Raw genomic sequence first — 21,688 nt, 5'->3', positions numbered from 1 at the left:
AATGGTGAAGATATAAAATGAGAAGGTAGTTTACATAACGAAAAGATTAAAGTACAAAGTATGATTTTTTCTTCTAGTTCTTCATAAGTTTGTGAGGGTACTCTTTCAATTGTGTACAGTCGCGTCGCGCAGATATTTTAATGGAAATAAAACACTAATTACATAAATATTGATATATTATATTATCTACATAATTATCATCACATCATTAGTTGACTTCGTATCCTAATAGTTACATGTTTTTATTGTTACTTTATTATTTTTTATAAAACAATATTTTGCGCTATCGTGTTTATTAATTAGCAAATATGAAAATAACGAAACGGCTCATAATTCAATGGTAAGAGATTACCATCACAAAACAACCAATATCTGATACAACACCAAATAGATGAGCTACAAACTCAAAGACTATAAGGACTTACGTGAATACATAATATGAGCTAAAGGTGGAATACAAATATACTTTATTGTACACCTAAATGATATTTTATATACTTTATTGTACACCTAAATGATATTTTATATCAAAAATGGAACATAACAAATATAAACAAATTTATTTATAGATTTTGTTAGAATAAAGGTTATTAGACATACAGTAACCAATCTAACACAACATATTAAACCCCTATAAGTACTTAAGCATTCATGCTCACTGTGGACATGTTTAATTCTACGGGAGATATCGTGATTGTTGACAGTTAAAAAGTCCAATCTATGTATACAAATGAATGTTTGTGTGTATGTCCTTTATAGAAACAAACTCTGTATTTGATCATGCCATGATCTTCAGCAAAGTGTTGTGCATGAGCCCACAAAGGTTTCTGAGTTGGTATGACCAAAAAAAAAGAGTAACAACACGCAGGGTACAGCTAGTAGAATCATAAATATGAAACGGTTGTATATTGTGGGTTTATTACTACTCCGATTCAGACAGCCATATACAAGCTATAGTAAATTACCTACCATTAAACAAACTCGAATATTTTGTTTAAATATACATATTACAAATATGTATATACTAATATGGTATTAACTAAACAACACTAAATTGTTAGTAGATATTATTTACTCTAAAAAGTGTTATGTTCTAAATATTTTATTTAATCTATCTACACCATTAAATGCATAACAAAAAAGAAAGTTTTGTAGTATTTATAAACATTGAAAGCAATATTAGCATACATACCGATAAAAAATGACTTAACATATAAAAACTTAATTTCAATTGCACTGAATTTTTTTTAATTAGTACTATTTTCCATTAACTAGGTAACACAACTTTTTCTAAAATAGTTCCCTTTTTATACCCAATTAACACTTCTATTAAAAATAAATTATTTACTAAAACGGTACTAATAGTAAGGTAGGATATAACTCAGTACACAGTCAATCATTTACTTTTCGTTAGGAGCCCATATATAATAACCAGAAGCACTATAGCCATAGTGTAAGTAATATATATAGTTCAGGAGTTTGGAGGTCAGTTGAGGAAACGAATGGACATCTTCTGTTCGACATCCGTCCTCTCAAGGGCTCGGCAGAACTCTTCAAAGGAGATCATTTGATCATTATTTGTGTCTGCCTCTATGATTGTCCTCTCAGCAATGCTTGTTAGTTGTTCTTCACTGGAAAGTAAAATTTGTAAACATTGTCAATTATTAATATTTTTTATTAATATTATAAACCAATAATAAACCAATATTAATATTTTATGTATGTATAAATCATAATAGTTGTAATAAATTTTTAAAAAAGTCACTACTTTTGTTATTTTATAAATTGTTGAGTTGTAAAGCTGCAGAGGTTAAATTTTTTGCCATAACACATTTTTAACTATACCCTCGCTCAAGAAGCAGTATTTTACTGAATTTTGGGATAAACAAAATTAAGTTCTAGAATGGTTAATTCATTTGATTGACAAACATGAAAAAATAATATTTTTGGCTTCGGTTTACAGTATAAAAAGCTCAAAATTATAAATATAACTAAATATTCAGAATTGCATGTATTACAGTTTTATTATAAGTAGAAGTGAAGTATAAAAATCAAACCAGAACAAATTTGTTTTGTGATAACCTTAGTTATGCATACCACATTTGTTTTGTTACATAACTTAAGCATTACTAATCACAAAATGAATGTGAAATAACCAACCTGATGTTTACTCCGACCATCATATGTAAAATTGCGAGCAGTTCGTCTCTTGAGATCTTGCCATCATTGTCCAGGTCATACATCGAAAATGCAACTGTAATCAAAAAGATATAAAATCAGACTAATATTGGAACAATTCAGAAAACATTACGAAAAATATGTCTTGTGTCATTTGGTGTTACGATATGATATTTTATTATAGCATAAAATATTTTTATTTTTTCATTGTTCAGTCTAGATGTTTCGTTTTTATAGGTCTTTGTTCATCATCACTTTAGCCTAATACAGTCCACTGCTGGGCAAAGGCTTCCACAAGTTCGCGCCAAAAATGGAGTGAACTCATGTGTTTTGCCCATAGTCACCACGCTGGGCAAGTGGGTTGGTGACCGCAGAGCTTGCTTTGTCGCACCGAAGATGCTGCTGCCCATCTTCGGCCTGTGTATTTCAAAGCCAGCAGTTGGATGGTTATCCCGCCATCAGTCGGCTTTTTAAGTTCCAAGGTTCTAGTGGAACTGTGTTATATCTTAATCACTTCTTACAACACCCACGCGAAGAGGGGTGGCTATATTCTTAATGCCGTAACCACACATCTTACACCATTAATTGCCTTGTTGCCATTGCTTTGTTGCCAAACAAGTTATTGTTAAATTTCTTGATGAATTTTAAAAATTAATGAAAAATTATTACAATATCATAAACAAAACTATAAAAATAATATAATAAATTTTTAATAATATAGTTTCAATATATATGTATGCGTACATTCTAAATATAAAGTTGTTTTGAAATATATTGTATATATTCACTCCACATAATTCAAGATATTTTTATATCATTTACCACTGAGAAGCCTTCCTCTCTTAATAGAAAAAAAAAGGATTTTGTCAAGCTATCAAATCTGAACTTCTTATTAGACAAATACTGACAGTAGCAGTAGCGGTGCAGGTTGTTCTTTAATTGTAATAACAACAAATTTACTTACATCTCAACTTTTCTTCTCTGCTATTAAGTCGGTTTTCTCTGTTCTTTCTGATAGGGCGGAAGTGAGACAGCACTCTCATGAACTGTAGAAAATTGACTCTATCATCGTGGCTCTCTGCAAAGAATGAGTGTACAATCCTTTCGCTCAGAGGGTTGATAGCCAGCTCTGGAATTCTGAGGAAATCTTCCCTGGACAGCGTTCCGCAGTCGTTTTTGTCGAGAGACGTGAAGCGAGAGTATAAACGCTCAATTTGATTTGGCGTGACTGTAAATTAGGTCCATAGATTACTGGGGTGAATCATACAGGTGATTATTTTTTTAACCAATTAACACTGCAATGACATTAATTTAATATGATAAGAGAAATATCTATTGAAAGACCTCCACAAAAGAAATATCTAATGGTATATTTTATCATTATTTTAATACTCACAGCCAGTTTCTTCTTGGATTTGCGCAATTTCCTCTTCCCTTAATAACAATGACGATTTATTCCCCATTTTAAAATTTTATAATTCAAAAAACTTAAACTTAATATAAGCTTGCGTTATAACTGATAAGATGTTTTGTTAACTTGGAAACAATCGATTTTCCACACTGATTGCGTTTAAACTGATTTTAAAAAAATTACTCGTGTAAATTCGAAGATCCTACGCACTATGTAATTTACAAACAGAATTAACAAACAATGATTTCGAAATGTTTCAATAAAACCTTGTACGTGAAACGACCTTTGAGTTCGATATTCACAATAATTCTGAGTAATAAAAATACCGTAAAATGGGGTGAATAGACACAACTTTCAACTTCAACACTGATTTTCTTACATATTTTGTATAGAAGCTTATTAATAAAACATTGTGAAATCGTGAGTCGCGTTGTAATATACCAAATATGAATCCCAAAAATTAGCTAAATCATGTCTATTATTTGTAAATTGAAAAAAAGTAGGTGGTTTCTATTTACCCGGAAACTGGGGTCAAAAGACACGAGGGAAGGGGTGAATAGAGAAAAAACACTAGGGGTGTCAAATTCAACTTTAATTTATTTATTGAAATAATAAGTAAGAACAAACACAACATAAATGTATGTATATATTTTATAAATCAATATATATATAATTATTAAGTATTTTCAGGAACATTTAATTAAATAATTTAGGAATACAAAAATGAGCAGTATATTTTACAAGCAAACAAGCTTAAAAAAATAACAAAAATATAAGAATGTTTAATTCTAACATAAACTATAAAATTCTAAAAAAAAAAAAACTATATTTGGTAAATAATCTAAGGTTTTCTATAAAATGCGATCAATAATCACAATTGAAAATAAAATTGGGAACATTGTGATTATAGTAGCAATATAATTCACTTTTGGGGTTTAGTTTTGGAAATTAAATTGGTAACTTGTTATACTACCTACTTAATCTGAATCCATCAGAGCATTTATACATATATCATCATCACACCTATAATAAGTGGGCCGCCTAGAAATGGTTTTCGTTGATGCTGTCTCAACAAATGTATTTGACAATGTTTTCATTAATTCTGCATCGCTCAGAAGAACAATTCTTTAGAATTCCTTTTATACTTCTTGCCACGAGGATCTGGTTTATAAATCCTTGGCATGGCGAACGCAATACGATGTAGTGTACCTGTTTCAAATAAATATCAATTATTTAGACTGATATCATTATTATTTACTGAACAGCAAATACAGATAATTATTTAATTTATTTTAATGTTTAAATTTATATTAAAAAAAACAGATAACTACTTAAAATGGTTTTCTAATAATTAATTGATACTTATAATATTTTTAAAGCACGTAGGTAGCCAAGTATAATGAACTAGTCTACGATAGACAACCCTAAAAAACGTGTTTCTATTAACCCCTTTCTCGTTTCTATTAACCTCTCATTCGTATCTATTCACCTCTTTCTTCGTGTCTATTGACCCTAAAGGCGTTTCTATTTACCCCTTTCTCGTATCTATTCACCTCGAAATTGCAGAAAAATGCCTGCATCCTGATTTCACAAGAAATAAGAAAGAAATAATTGAATATTAACAACTTACCTTTGTATTCCTAAAAGATTAGAAATGTATCTTTCCAAATAAATCAATTCGCTAGGTGAAATCTTCAAAGAACTCAATATTGAGCAAAACTTTTCGCAAGGTCTAAAATCACTATTCACACACGTTCACTTTAACGGCTTTTTTCTTTAAACCATTAAACTTTACGTAAATTTGTGTGTTATCAGCATAAAGGGAAAATATTGCTGTGTAATTAATAGAAGAAATAAATCTTCAATAATAAGCTATAGATAATCTAGAGATAAAATAATGAAACTTCCAGTTTTGTTTCTATTCACCCCGCGATTTCTATTCACCCCATTTTACGGTATAAGAAAATGATGTAGTACAAATGTAATGTTGAAGTTTTAAAGTAGACTTTATTCCAACCACGCAAAGGTTAAATTTCAATACAAATTATTTGGTAGCTATAGTTTTTCTTTATGGCGTGACATTAGAATTAGACGTATCAAGTCATCGCAATGACATTGACGTTTTGTGTTTCGTTTTAAATATTTGAAATATAGTAAACTACAACACACATACAACATATTGTTATGTTAAGCACCAAACATTTATTATTATTTGTAAGAGATACAAAAAAGTTTTATTACTTATGCAGTCATAACACTACTTTGTCTGAAACAGCATGCACACATTTCTTGCTGAGATGAATATCCAGCGGTTGGAAGCTTAACCTGTTTTACTATTCCACTGTTTCGTTTCTTGAAATGTACTTTCCACGAATGCCGTTTTCTGTTACGTATTAATCTATAATAACAACTGAACACAACAGCTTAAACATTTTAACAGGTGGTAGGGGGTGGATATGGATTCCCACGCCTAGCTTGCGACCACTATCATATTAAAGTCGAACCGACAAACATCTTCAATGGGTTCCAGTTTGATGTTACGTACGAACTTGGTGTCATTTATGTCCTATCTTAGTAAAGAAATAGATAGACGCCAACAAGTGGACTGTATATGGATTTCTCAAACGCTTTTGATAAGGTGTGTCACTCGCGTCTTATACATAAATTGAGAAAGTCTGGTGTGGGTGGGACCTTACTTGAATGGTTTGAGTCATACTTAGCAAAAAGAGTTCGGTTTGTGGTGCTAAACGGTTACATATCACATGAGTATCTTGCGTATTCAGGAGTATCACAAGGATCCCATTTGGGTCCTGTTCTCTTCCAGTGTTTATAAATGACATTACTTCTTCTACACATTACTGTAAATACTACCTTTTTGCTGATGACCTCAAAGTATTCAAAACTGTCAGTACGACCAATGAGGTGGAGCTCATTGAAGCTGATCTCGATGGAATAAATGTGAGTACAATTGCCATCATCGTATAAATTACAGTCCGTCTGTCTGTCTGTCTGTCTGTCAACTGTGTGTGTGACAAAAACTATTGTGTGTTAGAAACAGGAATTCCAAATACTTTATTCAGATACGTTAAAATACAATTTTTATCTGGGTATTTTTCGATCCAGATAGATCTAGCTGGATTCCCAATGGAACTTAACATTTTATATCGGAGTTTTTCCACAGGAACAAGTCAGCTGATTGGGATGGTTTGCATTTCCTCGACGTCAAGAAGTCTAGTAATCCTGATGGCCATTGTGCTTAAGACGTGTGTGCTCCTGAATTGACTTCGGTTTTAACGTTTGTATTCTCACTCTCTTACACCACTGGCATAGTACCGTCTTCGTGGAAAGTAGCAATTGTGCACTCTATCCCCAACAAGGGTGACAGCACAGATCCATTCAATTACCGTCCGATTGTAATCACTTCCTTGCTTTCTAAAGTGGTGGAGCTGGTTTTTAACTCTCAGCTCTTTGCTTAACTGGAAATTTGCCAGCTAATAAGTGACTGACAATACGGATTTCATCGTGGTCGAAGCGTTAGAGATCTTCTAGCGTACTTAACACACCGCTGGGCATTTGCCATTTAAAGCAAGGGAGCTATTGCAATCAGCCTGAATATCATGAAGGCCTTTGATCGGGTCTGGCATAAAGTTATTTTAGCAAAGTTTCCATATTACGGTCTTCGAGTGCTAGTTTTTCCCGAGCGCTATAATTTGGTTTTCAAGCGTTGAGTGTATAGATATCTTTCCCTTAAAGGCCGGCAGCGCACCTCCAACTCCTCTTATGTTATAGATGTGCGTGGGTGACGGCAGCCATTTAACATCAGATTGTTTCGTCTGCTCGGTTGCACCCATTGTTATAAAAAAAAAAAAAAACGAAATCGACAACTGAAATGAATCAGTTCGTGAACATCTTCTGTTAGGGTGCATATCCAGCGAATGAAGTGCGTAATCTGCTTCGCTAATCAACTGTTGTTCAATTTCCTTCCCACGAGTAGCGATCACTATTGCGTATTGATTTATGATAACAACCGAAATCGACATATATACGTGCTCTTTAGTTATCCTAAATTAAATTGATTATGAGTACCTGTAGAGTAATGTAAATTACTAAGGTAATTATTGTTGCCGTGGCTCCACACATGGCTATTTGTGTTTGCGTATTTGCCATATTTGACAAATAACTTCCATGTGTGGAGAGTGTATTTGCCAAATTTATAACAAATACGGCTTACCGAACTTCTGTCGGTTTTGCAAGCAATATTAAAAAAAAGTTTAATTTTTTGATATTTGTCTCCATGTGTAGGCGGTCGTATCGTCTATTTGCCCGTACGTCAAATATTTTGTCAAAAACAACAAATACTGAACAGCAAACACAAATAGCCATGTGTGGAGCCACCTTTAGGTATTAAGAGTGTATGCTACCTCAAATTGCTTATTTTCCACTCGGCAAGATGTCCATATCTTCCAAACTTCTGAATATTTAAGTTTGAAATTTGTATATGGCAAAGTTCAGGACATAAACTATCTTTCATATGTTTCGAAAACACGATTCCATAAAATTTTCTCAATACAAAAAAATCGCAAAATTACCTCTATTTTTGTATTAAAACCTTAATATCACAGTAAATATAGAAGTTATGGACTTGACATTAAGCATGGTAATTAAAATAAGTATGAAGAACATTTTATATGTTGCGTTTTAAAAAAATTAACTATTGGTAATGTTTGTGGGGAGAAAATACATATAATTCGCGCGATGAACAACCAAGCGCTCTCAATTCTCATGTGTTTTTAGTATGGGTGAAATCTGAATTCGAGCTGAGGTAGTGTAGCCCCTTAAGTATAAAATTTAGCTGTAATAACTATACGTAAATGGGAAAAATAATAAAGCAGTTTTGTTGGTTATTGATGATTTGGTATTTTCATTTTCTCGTCATTGGCATACATATTATGAAAAAGTATCACAAAATAAAATATTGTTGCGATAGATCTGGCTTTTGTCGTTATTGTTGAATGAAAGGAAGCTCTGCATCTCATCCTCTGTACGTACTGATAGATAAATAGTAGCTTTCTTCTGGATTATGTTAAGTAGTAAATTTACATAATAATCAGATATAAAAAATATGGTTTTTCCTCTATTAGGTTATTTTATTACGTTTTCTTTGAACTCTAACGGATCAGCTGATACGACGAAAAAATGTAATCAATTATTGTAATTCATTCTTCAACTTTGCACTTACAATGTTTATGCCGATAAACTATGATGTTAAAATTACGTTGAAATATTTATATACTTAATCGAGTTACGACAATCAGATGGCAATATTGCAAACAAATAGCAAGTGATTAAATATGTATGCAAACCTTTATAAGACAGGATGACATAGTAACATCATATTAATTACAACGACAGTTTTTCAGATTTTCAGTTACCCGGCAACAAGACTATCGTTGCCGGGTAACTGAAGACCTGAAAGTGAAGCTTCAAAAATGACCTACTTTTCATAGTTTGACGTTCGTGGTTTATCATAACATGTTATTGTTTAATACGATTTATTTTTAAATAGTTGTACAAAAATGAGTACGATAAAAGTATTGTCCGAAACTTATTCCATGGAAAAAAAATCGGAATTAGATCAGCTCGACCCACTTTTGGAAGTTAATGAAAACATAACAAGCGAAATATTTGATCATCCTGCTGAAGAACAAGAATTTGAAGAAATATCTCCAAAAATTTTCGGTTTAAAAGATGTTTCCGAACCACTGACTATAGAATCTTTGAATAATGCAATATATGAACTCGGTGTGATTAATCTTTGCTGGCCAGAAATAAAAGAAGCTGTTTTCGAAACACGCACCTGTTTTCCTAAAAGTTATTACATTAATACGAACAAAGAGAGACTTCTTCTGGCGTATGCGGAAAACTTTCGTCGACAATTTCAATTTTATTACAAGTTTCGAAAATCTTTATTTTTGCAAGCTCCTAATGAATGTGGGCTTCAGGTGTCGTTATCTTATTAATATAAGTTGATAATATTATGTTTGCCTAAATTTATGTGTTAAGAGTGTGTAAAAAGTCCATACGCACGTGCAAATTTGTCGTGTGTCTTATTATTATTTTTGAAATCCGCACTGTCGCTATTGCATATATATATTGCAATCATTTTAAGTCTACATCATAATTTGATTCTGTGTATGACATACTGACTGTGGTGGTACTGAGTGTGTGGCATGTTAACAGATACAAAACTAGAGCATTTAGTTGAGTGGAGTAAGTTAAGTTCTTAGGGGACATCCATTAATTACGTGTGCTCAGAATGGGGGAGAGAGGTTCAATAAAATCTCACCAAATCTCCTTTAAACCGAGGGGTGGGGGTAATCGAAAATCTCACCTCAACTTCAAAAGATATAAAATTTTACACGAAAAAGTACACAAGTCTACATTGATTAAGTAAAAATTAAAAAAGTGCTGTTTTTATCTGTTTTTGACTTGAATTTTAAACGGTTTATTATTTTCCCGAATAATAAAAATGGAGGGGTGGGAGGAGTGTGTCCAGGTTAATCTCACCTAAGGGGGGGGGGGTCTAAACTGATCACCTACATGTACCAATCTGTAGATCATATTTTGGTTGACATTTATAACCGACAATATACCGTTAAGCACCCTGAATGATTAAATTCCAATCCTTCATTTATATTTTAATTTCCTACAAAACCGTTACAATAACAAAAATTTGCTACATTTATATTAAAATGTAATAATTTTGTTTTTTGTTATTAATTTATAATTATAACATATTATTTCAGAAAATGGTATGTACTACGATAAGGCCAACAAAACTGTGTTTTTCTGATACTACGACTTGGGAAGGATTAGCATCATTAGTTTCTGATTACTTTGATTACGAACCGCTACGAAAGCCAATGTTGCACGTAAGTAAACTTCTTTAAATTTTTTAATGCTGCTATTGTCTACTAGATGGCAGCACACAACTTGTATTTATAAATGTTCATAATAATGATCTTTATTTAGAAGCGTTGCTATAGTACTACAATTTAATTAAAACAATAGATTATAATAGGATGCAGTTACACGTTATTTAGGTATTGTTTCCACCGCTAGATGGCGTTAGATTGCCGAACCTTTTAATGTTGCAATTTACTTAATAATATGATCATGGTTTGAAATTGAGTCATTATTTTGTTATTATTCAACAAAATTAATAATGGTAATCTTATTTTGTCAGATAAGTAGGTTTCAGTAAAAAAATAAAATACTTCTCGTACTTCAATCAAATTTTATTTTTTAACATTTTTTTAGAACAATACATTTTGTGTAAGAGTAGTATCATATTAATTCCATTTTGTATTTTGTACAAAATATTTTCTGAAACAATTTGTCAGAGGAGCTAATATGTAACACGAAAGGCAAATAAACTTTACTAACTTCAGTGAAAAGGAATTTTAAAGTTTGCTAAGTTGCCACTTGGCACCTGTCAGACAACCGTTAAATCATTGGACAATTATCATAACATTACAATAATACACTCTGTTAATTAGGAATGTACTTATATTATTAATAATCTCTCAATAATTTATAATTTTGATCACAGAGTTCTTAAATGTTAACTTTAACATATAGTACAATTCCGAGTCGAGACATAGACAATGTCTACAATATAAAATACTGAGCAATAGAAAACAATTACACGAATATCTATCTCTAACACATTGTTCATAAATTATCTTAACAATATACCTTGTCCGCATGATTGGCACACAAGAACGCATCCTTTCAATATTTGGTATGATGCACGACATCCATCGGAACGCCGATTGACGAGCGTGCTCGCGGTATCGGCGGCTATTGAAAGACGCCGTGACTTAGCATTAGCCATGCTTGACTTGAGGTAGAACATAGGGTTCGTCTAGTTAATAGGGTTCAGCTAGGAATGTAATAATTGAATTGCGACATACGAGTACAGCGGTTCTAATTACAATTAGACTAATCACGTAACAATTTGCGTGCATCGAAAAGTAAGGTGTCTGTCGATCAATAACATTCATTTACAAAGATAACTATATAATCGTATTTGTGTGTCACATTAAGGGCCTGTTTCACCTCCTGCCGATAAAGTATCCGATAGCCTATCGGTCTATACTTGGTTTGACAAAAACCAGAACTTAAGGTTGCAAATTGATATATCTGACAGACAATGTGGAGTATTATTGTTGAAAAAAAAAAAAACAAGAAACTGTTCTGTCAGATAATTTTATGTATCAGATAACTATCTAAAACTTTATTAGCAACTGGTGAAGTTGGTCTTAATTTAGATATAAACTCGAAAATAGATTAACTATTATATAGTCACAGTCACTCGAAAAAGCTTTAAAGAGAACAGCGACTGACTTTAAACCTTATTTTCTAAATAGAGACTAAAATTAAAAGATACAATGCATAGCTTTCCTTTTAGAACAAAGAAAATACGCAAATTTGGCTACACATATCACAAGAGACTTACTGACTGCTTACTTATTATTACTGGCGTCTTTTACATCACACGAACATTTACACGTAATTGAAATATTCCCTGTAGCAAACGCGATATTCCCGGGCGATTATTTGCGTCGCGGTGTCTCGGTGGGCGCGGCGGGCACGGCGCGGCGCGTGCGCAGGTTGTGCAGCAAGCAGCGCAGTTGGTGGACGTGCATGCGGGTCACGCTGGGGTCGCTGCTGGCCTCCAGCCATGCGAGGAACTTGTCACCGTGCTCGAGCGCCTCTGCGGTGCACAATTCCCTTTCGCCGTTTGTAGACCCAATGGTCTTAATTTCTTCCGCTGACGCCTGATTGCCACTGTTGAACAGCAGGTTGTCCAAAACATTTCTTACTTTAGTCTGACTTCTGCCACTGTCGATAGGTTTTTCTGTAGCGGGTTCCTTATTTTCGACTTCGACTTCTGGACTTATAGGTGGCTCGGCTACGCATGGTTCTCGAGGTGAAGTAATAGTTTGGCAAACTTCTGCTGTTAGTGATTGGTTTTGTACGGGGCTACTTGATGCTCTGCTATTCTCAGTCTTCCCCTTAGTTAAGTGTGAATAAAGTATGTTATCGGCGGATTGGTCTTTTGGCACTTGTGAAGCGGACCTTAATTTATCTTCGGGCAAAGGCATTGCACCGCCGAATTGTTTGTAATATTGCCATAGCCATGAACTTCTGTTGTAATCTAAATGTGCAGGGACAACAGATGCGGGAGCGACTGGTTTCGTTTGTAAGGTCGGGTCGCTGGCTTTCCCTATTTGAAGCGGATACGTCGCTGCCGTTTGTGTCAAGTCAAGCATAGCTTGTTGAGTCTTTAGCCAATACCACAATGTCTCATCTACTGGTTGACTAGACGATGCTTGAGAACTACCAGGCTGACTCGATTTTGAACTACTGTGCCTGTAGAGATCTGACGTGTGGTTTGATCTGCTGCGATGCCTTGTCTCATTTAAATTGAGCATGCCGTTGTGTGCCGGTTTAGGGGTTCGCACAGATCGTAACGCACGGCTCGCGGGTTGAGATGCTAATGCGGCCAAGCCTGGATTGAGTTGCGCAAGTAGTGTAAGATTAGTTGCAATTTCACTGAAACTCGATCCTAAATGTGAGTGTGCAAGTCCAGGCAAGTGACTGAGCCCTGATAAAGGACTAATAGCGCTCATTGAGACACTCGCGCCTGGATCTGGGCGACGCTCACGGGTCGTGTGTTGCGGTGGAGGAGGATCATTTCGTTTGGTTGTAAGTTCAACCGGCGAGTCGGTCGGCGCGGTCGGTGGTGGGGCGCTGTGTGTTACAACGGCTGGGTTGGAAAGATCGAGACCAGTCGCGGCAGGTGAACGCGGTGCAGCAGCTGGAGATTCGGTGCGTGCTCGCTTTTCGGGAGTCTCTCCGTCGTTACTTTTGTCCGTATCTGGTGAAGACATGCGAGAGGACATGTAGCGTAGTTTGTCTTCATTCTTGCACCAGCCGCGGAGAGTAGACTCCGGCACGCCAATGTCGCGTGCAACAGATGCTTTTGATTCGCCATCATTGACACGCTGTATTGCCTCAATTTTATCCCCTGGGGTGAGTGCGCGCATAGGACGCTTTCCTTTTGTCGTCATTTTGGCCTCTCGCGTGCTGTAAAGAAAAAAAAAAAAACAAAATTATAATTTGCCAATAATGACCACAATCTCGTTAAATTATTTTAGGGACTGTTAACTATATTCTGTTGTTAATGAAGATTATTTAGAACAAATGTTACTGTTAGGCTATCAGCAGGAAGTAACACAGGCCATTAGAACCTGTTTCTTCTAAGTATAATTACTTTTGATTTCATAAGTTGCGAATAGAAATATCTTACAGCTTTAATGAATGTTGTAGGTAAAACAAACAAAAAAAAAACTATTTTTTTTTATCATTGAGACAGATTATATTTTTACAAGATAATTGGTGTTAGCAGATAATATCTACTTAATTATTTCATTATATTAATAGGCGAAGTACAAAAACTTTGTACCCCTTTTTATGAAAATTGCGCGGACGGAGGAGTATGTAATTTCGTACACTTCTAGTTTATATAGAGAAGGAGAGCAGAATGCGAATATTTTTCTAAAATTATGCATAAAAATATATTAAATCAATAAAAAAAAACCACTACACACACTACCATGTATTTGAAACACGCATATTATATCTTATTATTATTATTCTTGGACTTAATGGCTTTCAGTTGTGCATTATACTCTTTTGTCGATTGTCAAAAGACTGAGATAGTCTATATAGAATAGTATAATAGTAGTAGTCAAATTGAAAATTTTAAATTTAATAGTAGTCAAAATAAAAAAAGGTTCTTTATTTCCATTATTTTTTGGTTTTCTTTAATTTAAATTTTTAATTATGGTCGAATTTCTGCGTCCATCATAAAGAAATATACAACATTGAAAAGATACTTCATATAATTTATACATAATTAGTTAAATATACTTTAATTTTACCTAATCGTGAACTAGTAACATTAATCATGGAGAATATACACATAATGCCCAGTGATCCTTGCTTCCTACATTTCCTCATAAATATGTACATAATAATATATTCATTACTAGCTGCCTGGGCAGACTTCGTTCTGTCAAAAGTTAATAGATATTTGTTTATAAGGCTTTTTATATCTTTTTTGTTTATTTTTTTTAAGTATTAAAACCTTCCTTGGGTATTAAGGATACAAAAAAAAAATTGCCGAATTGATCGAGCTATTCTCGAGTTATGCGCTTAAGCAACATTCATTTTTATTTATATAGGAGATTATTTAAAAACTTTAGTAAATAAACTTTAGTAAATAAAAATATTTGGGTAAAACGATAAACTTGTTTACGCGGGAAGCTATAAAGTTGCGAAAAGATAAACAAAAAGGAGACATAAAATTATGACCTACGACAACAGTAAGCGGCAAAAGTTGTCGGGTCGTTGACACCGTGACCTTGCTAGCTCTTTATCTCACGTCCGCCGACAGATGGCGTTGCTTGACACAAATAATTATTTATCTCAAATATTTATTTTACGATTTTTTGCGATAAAATTAAAATGAGAATTTTTCGGTTCTTTCATTATATCAAGTACATTTTTTACATATAAGTAAGTAGCCCTAACGTTTGTTATTGTAAATATTTTTCTTTAGTAATAAAGAATATCTTTATTTTTATTATTTATAGGTTTTTTGTAGTAAATACCTGTTTCTTCATAGTTTGTTAATTGTTTTGGCTTTAACTGACGTATTTCTTAGTTATAAGTGTTTTTTTTTTGTATTTAAATATATTACATGTCATAATTTTATATAATAATGTTCTATACTCTTTTGGCGAGATTTACGAAGTAGTGTAATATTTACGATTACCTACGATATAATATATAATAGACAAGCGTCTTGTTTATGATTTGTTTTGGTAATGAAAAAAATAAAAATATAAAATAAACAAAAAGGGTATTTTCATTATGTATAAAAATATGTTAAAGTTAATTAAATACTAAATTTTATGATAAACTAAAATAAAAATTAATTGATATTTTTGAATTTATCTTTTGAAATAAACTGGATATAATTTATGTTTAAAAAAGTTAGTTAATTTCAAACTGGTGAAATTTGATGTTACCGTACAAAAAACACTTATTTATCATGATTAATATTGTTGAGAATTCGTGAAAAACATTTTTATTTAGTTCATCTATAATCTTAAAACATCCTTAAAATTACTGTACTTTTTAACATATTTTTGGTTTCATTTTAACAAGACAAGTTTTACTAAGATTGACATCTTTTATTGATTATTGATTTAAATTAAATTTAAATATATTTTTATGCATTACAAAATATTTAGCTCTTTTTTGTCGTGCATTGGTAAAAGGTAGTAAAATTTAAAAATTAATTTGTATCGAAGAAAATTAGTATTTAAAGTCCTAGATTTGTTTGAACTAAAGAAATGGTATTATAATAATAATACAGGTTTAATAATATATTTTGCGATTGTAATTTTAAAAGAGATAATTATTTTAATATTAAAAAAGCAGTAAATGAAGTGAATTTATTTACCTAAGCAAGGCAATATATTCCCTACGAACATATTATGAAATAATAAAATTCACAACTTACTTGCGAGTCGGCACGTGTGTTCTGTTTACAATTTTTGACAGATCAGCCGTTTTGCTTTTTAATAAACGTGAAACGGCTGCGTACTGAAAACTCCAACCAATAAAAATATAGCACGGATGCGCAGTGCGCGGCACGTGTTAACACTGGTGTCGGTTCGGGTTCACTCACAATCACAAGTCACTGGTCGAGCGTTCGACAACACTAAGCGTAAGACGTCCGTCGCAGAGCGCGCGCGGCGGCTGAGTGCGATGCGAATGCCGGTGAGTAGGTGATAAGACCGGTCGCGAGTCTCGGTCCGCCAGTCGCCGGCCGCCGGGCCGCGCCTCTCCTTTGTGTCCGTCCGCCGCCCGCGCCCGCGCCGCCCCGCCGCCCCGCGCCCCGCGCCCTACGCCCGTAAACACCGGCCTAGCCTCCGTACTTTATTAATGCAATTAATTCCCGACGCATCAACTTTCCGTCGACCCCCAAAAGATCTCGACGAAACTTTTATCGCTTGTAAAGTTCACTCAACTTTTCCGCTCAATCGCGGTGTTCGCAACTTTTCCCGGTTACAAACTTTGCAACGATGTCTCGTGGGTATCTCGCGACTAGTTAGCGTTCCCGCATCTAGTGGTCGTAATTATAAAACCCGAACTTACTTTTTTTTCAAGCGTGATTTGGACGATTAAAAAGAAAAGATGCATTTACTTACTATACAAGTGAGTGTTTTCACACTCGCGGCTATCTTAATAAAATTACGACGCGACGTAGAAAAAGAGCGAAGCTATACTGTGAATGATTCTACCATCAGCTCTTAAGTAGGAATTAAAATGAATTTAAAAAAATAAAGAAAAATAAGTACAATTATATTAGACTTGACTTGCGTTGAAATTAATCGTAAGGTTTCGCCCGATGATATTCGTACATTCACAAATTGTACATTCGCACAACAATGTAAGTTATACACGTGGAAAACAAATGAATAGAAAGAGGGGTATATTGTATAGACTATACAGTATAGTCCTTGTTATTTTATGAAGAAGTAGACCATTTAGAAGTAGACTAATTTTGTGTAGATTTTGAAGTTACACTTCTTTTGGCACACACTTCAGCCTATCGCAATTTACTGCTGGATATAGGCCTCCACAATCTCGCGCCAAAAATGGCGAGCTCATGTGTATTGCCCATAGTCACCATGCTGGGCAGGCGGGTTGGTGATCGCAGGGCTGACTTTGTCGCACCGAACACCCTGAAGTCAGCTAGTCAACGAAGAAGAAGTTAGCAACGTGAAGTGAGTTAGCGAGCTAAGTGAAATATAATTTCTTAAGTGCGTACATACCTAAGTACACACATTTTTTATAGCCTAGTAGGTACTTTAATTTTCCTTAATATGTTTACAATAACGAAATCGATGCCTAAAATTTAAATAGGTATTATTAAAAATGTAGTGTAACAATTAACACTAACACTTAACACTTAATTATTCGTGTTATTACAAATTTCTAAATATGTCCCACCAACGTCTTGCTCCCTGCTGCGTAGTTTTTGTCTTTGTGTAGGGGTACTGTGGCTATTTCAATAAATAGTCAAAATCTATTGTCTAAACAACCGGTCTCAGGTAAAAGTGTTCTTGCATTGTCTTCAAAGTGTTCTTGTTGCAAGTGCGTGGAATTTTCGTTTGTAATTGTAGATGTTTCTTGGAAAACGACAAGTAAGTTAGTCATCTCAAAAACTCTTTCAAAATTTTTTAAGTCTTTATTATACTATTTGTTTCAATATAATTCACAGAAAAAGATTGTTTGTTTCAAAAGTTTGTTTTCAGAGACCGCGAAAAACGCCTATCATCATACATACATACGAAAGCACTCGTGTATTCGTAATAGAGTTCAACTTCAAAATTATAAGGATTCATTTTAAGATGATTATAGTGACGTAATTTAAAATTGTCGGTCCCGGTTGTTATCATATACACCTGATAGCGATCGTTACTCATTGTAGGGAATATATCCGCCAACCCGCATTGGAGCAGCGTGGTGGATTAAGCTCTGATCCTTCTCCTACATGGGGAAAGAGGCCTATGCCCAACAGTGGGATATTACAGGCTGAAGCGAATTTAAAATTGAAATGTTATTTTAATTAATTTGATTTTGTGAACTAACTTGTCTTTTGAGGTTATTTAAAAAAAGTTTTTACGGCAAACTTTTATATTTTAAAACTTGTCAAGATTACAGTCAAAAGGACTTAAGATTCATAATCACTTGATACAATAGTTGAAAGAATCTTTTGATTCGCAATTCGTTTGTAACGATTTTAAGATGAATAACGTATTCTTCTTATTTTGTAATTGTGAAGAAGTTATGTAGCAAGAGAAGCACGAAATCACTCAAAGGTTTAGTGATCTGGTGGAAACTCAACTTTTACAAGTTAAAATATGTTTGGTACAAATTGTTTGGAATGTTCATACTAGCTGTGCCCGCGACTTTGTCCACGTGGAATTTGACAAAAAGGTTATTGTTCAGTTCGCAGAGCTATAAAATAAATAAATTTCTGAAATAAAAGTAGCCTAAGTTACTCCTTACTATAAGATATCTGCCAGTGAAAGTCCCGTCAAAATCGGTCCAGCTATTTCAGAGATTAGCCGGAACAAATAGACAAACAGACAGACAAAAATCGTAAAAAGTGTTATTTTGGTTATACATCCATACGCATTTAGTAAAAAGCGGTTATTTTGATATTAAAAACAGACACTCCAATTTTATTTATTTGTATAGATAATAATGATTATAATTAGTGTATATATTAATAACGTTCCAACCAATTCGGATCTTCCTAATTGTTTCTTAAATATCATTAAAATGCAGTTGTGAGTACCGATTATAATGATAATGATGTACGGAACTACAGGCATACAGAAATTATTTGAATTAATTAAATAAAAATATGTTTGTCAAGTGTAAATACCATGTACAATTAATTAATACAATGACACATAATTACTTTTGTAACGCACCTTTCAATATTAATATTAGGGTAATAAGTAAAAGTAAAAATAATGTAGATATATATTCAAAAACTTATTTAAAATCAGGTGTATTAGCGACTTTTTTTTATTATAATTGTGTTTGCAAATGAAAAAAACCGACTTCAACTCGATTCGAACATCGACAAGTAATACAACGTAGGTACACGAAATAATAGTCAAGTAAATACGCATTATCTATCTATACTAATAAATGGAGAGCCTAATGGAGAGTATTTTTGTTCGATTGTACTGCGAAAACTACTGAACCGATCGGAATAGTACTTATACCATAAGATGCAGCGTGTTTCGGAGAAAGTTTTAGACTTTAGTATATGATATGTTGGTGACTACTTATCGTGTAAAATATGGGCGGGATAGACGTCGCTTGTTGGATATAACTCAAAAAGTACTTGCCAGATCTCAGTTAAATTTAAATTCGACCACATTACACGCATCACTTTGAGAATTGAGACCTCCTCGTTTTTTGGAAGTCGGTTAAAACACATTAATACTATTGATTTTGGTGTTATACCTATACGGTTATTAAAGATAGTTGGAGACATTTTGGTGCGCCGACATATACCTGTGAACGTGTACTTTGAAATATAGAACAATTATGTGTATGTGTACATGTGACAGTGACGTCATAGTCCCCAGCCAGTCAAAGTTTACCCTAAAAACTCAAAGCCTAGATTCAACATCACATATTGACATATTCATGCGTTTATGTATATAAAAAACGTGCTTTATTGTTTATTGTAATGCATACTGTTACTGTATTAGAACAAGATTGACGCACTCATTGCACCTATAGCATCTATTCGCTTTTGCTGTAATAACCACCCACTGCTGAGCATAGGCCTCTTTCCCCATAGCAAGTTATATACTATATATTTGTTTGTGTTATGAGATCTCAGATAACATATGGTGTGGCTAAAATGAAAGTGATAGTAGATTGTGTAAATTTAAGTTGACTTAAAGCGAATTTTAAAAAAGGTATCAACTTTTTTAATTCACATAATTCTTTCCAATTTTCTATATGTATATAGTCCGGGGGCGGTTAATTATAGGAGTAGGAAATCTATCTGCTAAAAAATCAAAAAAAGAATATTCTGTTTTTTTTTATGTGCTTATCTCATATACTGTTTAATTTTAAACAAACCAATAACATACACTGGAAGAGATTGCTTTTAAGCAATAAGGCCGCCTTTTGTACATTTTTTTTTCTACAAATTATTTTTAATGTTGCTTGTTTATTTTGTTTGTTCGGTGTACAATAAAGTGTAAAATATATAAATAAATATATAGATTACGTAAAAACAGTATGCTACCACCAGGCAAGATATACATTTGTGTATCTTCTTCAAAGTACGTCATGGAACTCAACCCAGTAGACGAGTGTGGCAAACATGCCATTGGGAAGTAATTTGTGTCTAATTGACACAATTTAAAGCCATATTACAAATAAATAATATATAAATACATCTTTAACATAAACACACGGTTGCAGATCCTAAAATAAGCTACTCAATGTTGTAGGAGATAGCCATCTGATATATCTACTTTTTTGACAAATAAGTATATCTACAAAAATTACTTGTATAAATGAATACATAAATACATATTGTACACTCAGATTCAGGGCAGAAATCGAAACTACAACCTCTGGATCAGATAGCAGGATTGTTGCACACTGCGCCAACGACCTAGTCCCAACAATGAAGAATAGAATTTAGCAGCGTGGTCGATTTAGCTGCAATTCTTCTCTTTATGGAAAGATAGACCCACATCTTGTAATGTGACTTGTTTACAGTCTTATATAGAACATTGCAACTGATAACCGTTCTGGGACTGTTCTGGACTGAGACGTAGTCGTCTTAACACAGACCATACATACATCATATACAGAGAGGTCTTTATCTGTATAAACATATGTTCTGGTTAGAGCGTATATATTTATGGTCCCCAACATCGAGCTGTGGACGTAAAGCCGCCAATCACGGTTGTTATGATATACACCGATAGCGATCGTTCATATTAGTGAATTTATCTGTCCACCTGCAGTTGAAGAATGTTGTGGATTGAGTCTGCCCTTCTTCTACATGGAGAAAAGTACCTTGCAAGTTCCTTAGTAAGAGTGCTGTGTGGTTACCAACGGCTACTTGCGTGCCTTTTAATAATAACAATAATAATCGTTTATTCACACTCACATACATACATCGATACACAGGCAACTTAAACATTAGACACAAAAAAAATCAATATTACAAGATAACTACTCCATTGAACTATAACCGTGTAGTAGTTACAAATAGTTAATTTGGAAACAATGTATATACTACGCAACTGAAATAAAACATAATAAATTTACAAAATAATAATAATAATTATAATAATAGTAGTTTAGTTGTCTCAATTTGCAAATGTAACCCTGGAA

General features: G+C 33.5%; 2 protein-coding genes across 2 annotated transcripts; both read right to left on the bottom strand.

Annotated features, from left to right (window-relative positions):
• Positions 1-158: 158 nt before the first annotated feature.
• Positions 159-3,899, bottom strand: LOC123661987 (calcineurin B homologous protein 1). The gene is made up of 5 exons (XM_045596890.1): positions 3,575-3,899; positions 3,143-3,406; positions 2,161-2,254; positions 511-1,631; positions 159-478 (listed from the first exon to the last, which is right to left on the bottom strand). Exons 1-4 carry the CDS (start codon positions 3,639-3,641, stop codon positions 1,487-1,489), a joined length of 570 nt encoding a protein of 189 aa, XP_045452846.1. The 5' UTR covers positions 3,642-3,899; the 3' UTR covers positions 159-478; positions 511-1,486.
• A 6,973-nt stretch (positions 3,900-10,872) lies between these two features.
• LOC123662215 (protein distal antenna) lies at positions 10,873-16,547 on the bottom strand. Its single transcript, XM_045597089.1, has 2 exons — positions 16,251-16,547; positions 10,873-13,744 (listed from the first exon to the last, which is right to left on the bottom strand). The coding sequence occupies exon 2, from the start codon at positions 13,726-13,728 to the stop codon at positions 12,208-12,210; it is 1,521 nt and encodes a 506-aa protein (XP_045453045.1). The 5' UTR covers positions 13,729-13,744; positions 16,251-16,547; the 3' UTR covers positions 10,873-12,207.
• Between the last annotated feature and the right edge of the window lie 5,141 nt (positions 16,548-21,688).

The sequence above is a fragment of the Melitaea cinxia genome, chromosome 18, assembly GCF_905220565.1.
Source record: "Melitaea cinxia chromosome 18, ilMelCinx1.1, whole genome shotgun sequence".
Taxonomy (NCBI): Eukaryota; Metazoa; Arthropoda; class Insecta; order Lepidoptera; family Nymphalidae; genus Melitaea; species Melitaea cinxia.
This window is presented reverse-complemented; position numbering and strand designations above follow the sequence as displayed.

Excerpts from the sequence above, each read along its gene's own strand:
- LOC123662215 (XM_045597089.1), bottom strand. The coding sequence starts at position 13,728 with ATGACGACAAAAGGAAAGCGTCCTATGCGCGCACTCACCCCAGGGGAT.
- LOC123661987 (XM_045596890.1), bottom strand. The coding sequence starts at position 3,641 with ATGGGGAATAAATCGTCATTGTTATTAAGGGAAGAGGAAATTGCGCAA. Across the intron at positions 3,407-3,574 it reads AATCCAAGAAGAAACTGGCT|TCACGCCAAATCAAATTGAG; the intron begins GTGAGTATTAAA and ends CCTAATTTACAG. Across the intron at positions 2,255-3,142 it reads CAGAGAAGAAAAGTTGAGAT|TTGCATTTTCGATGTATGAC; the intron begins GTAAGTAAATTT and ends TTTTGATTACAG.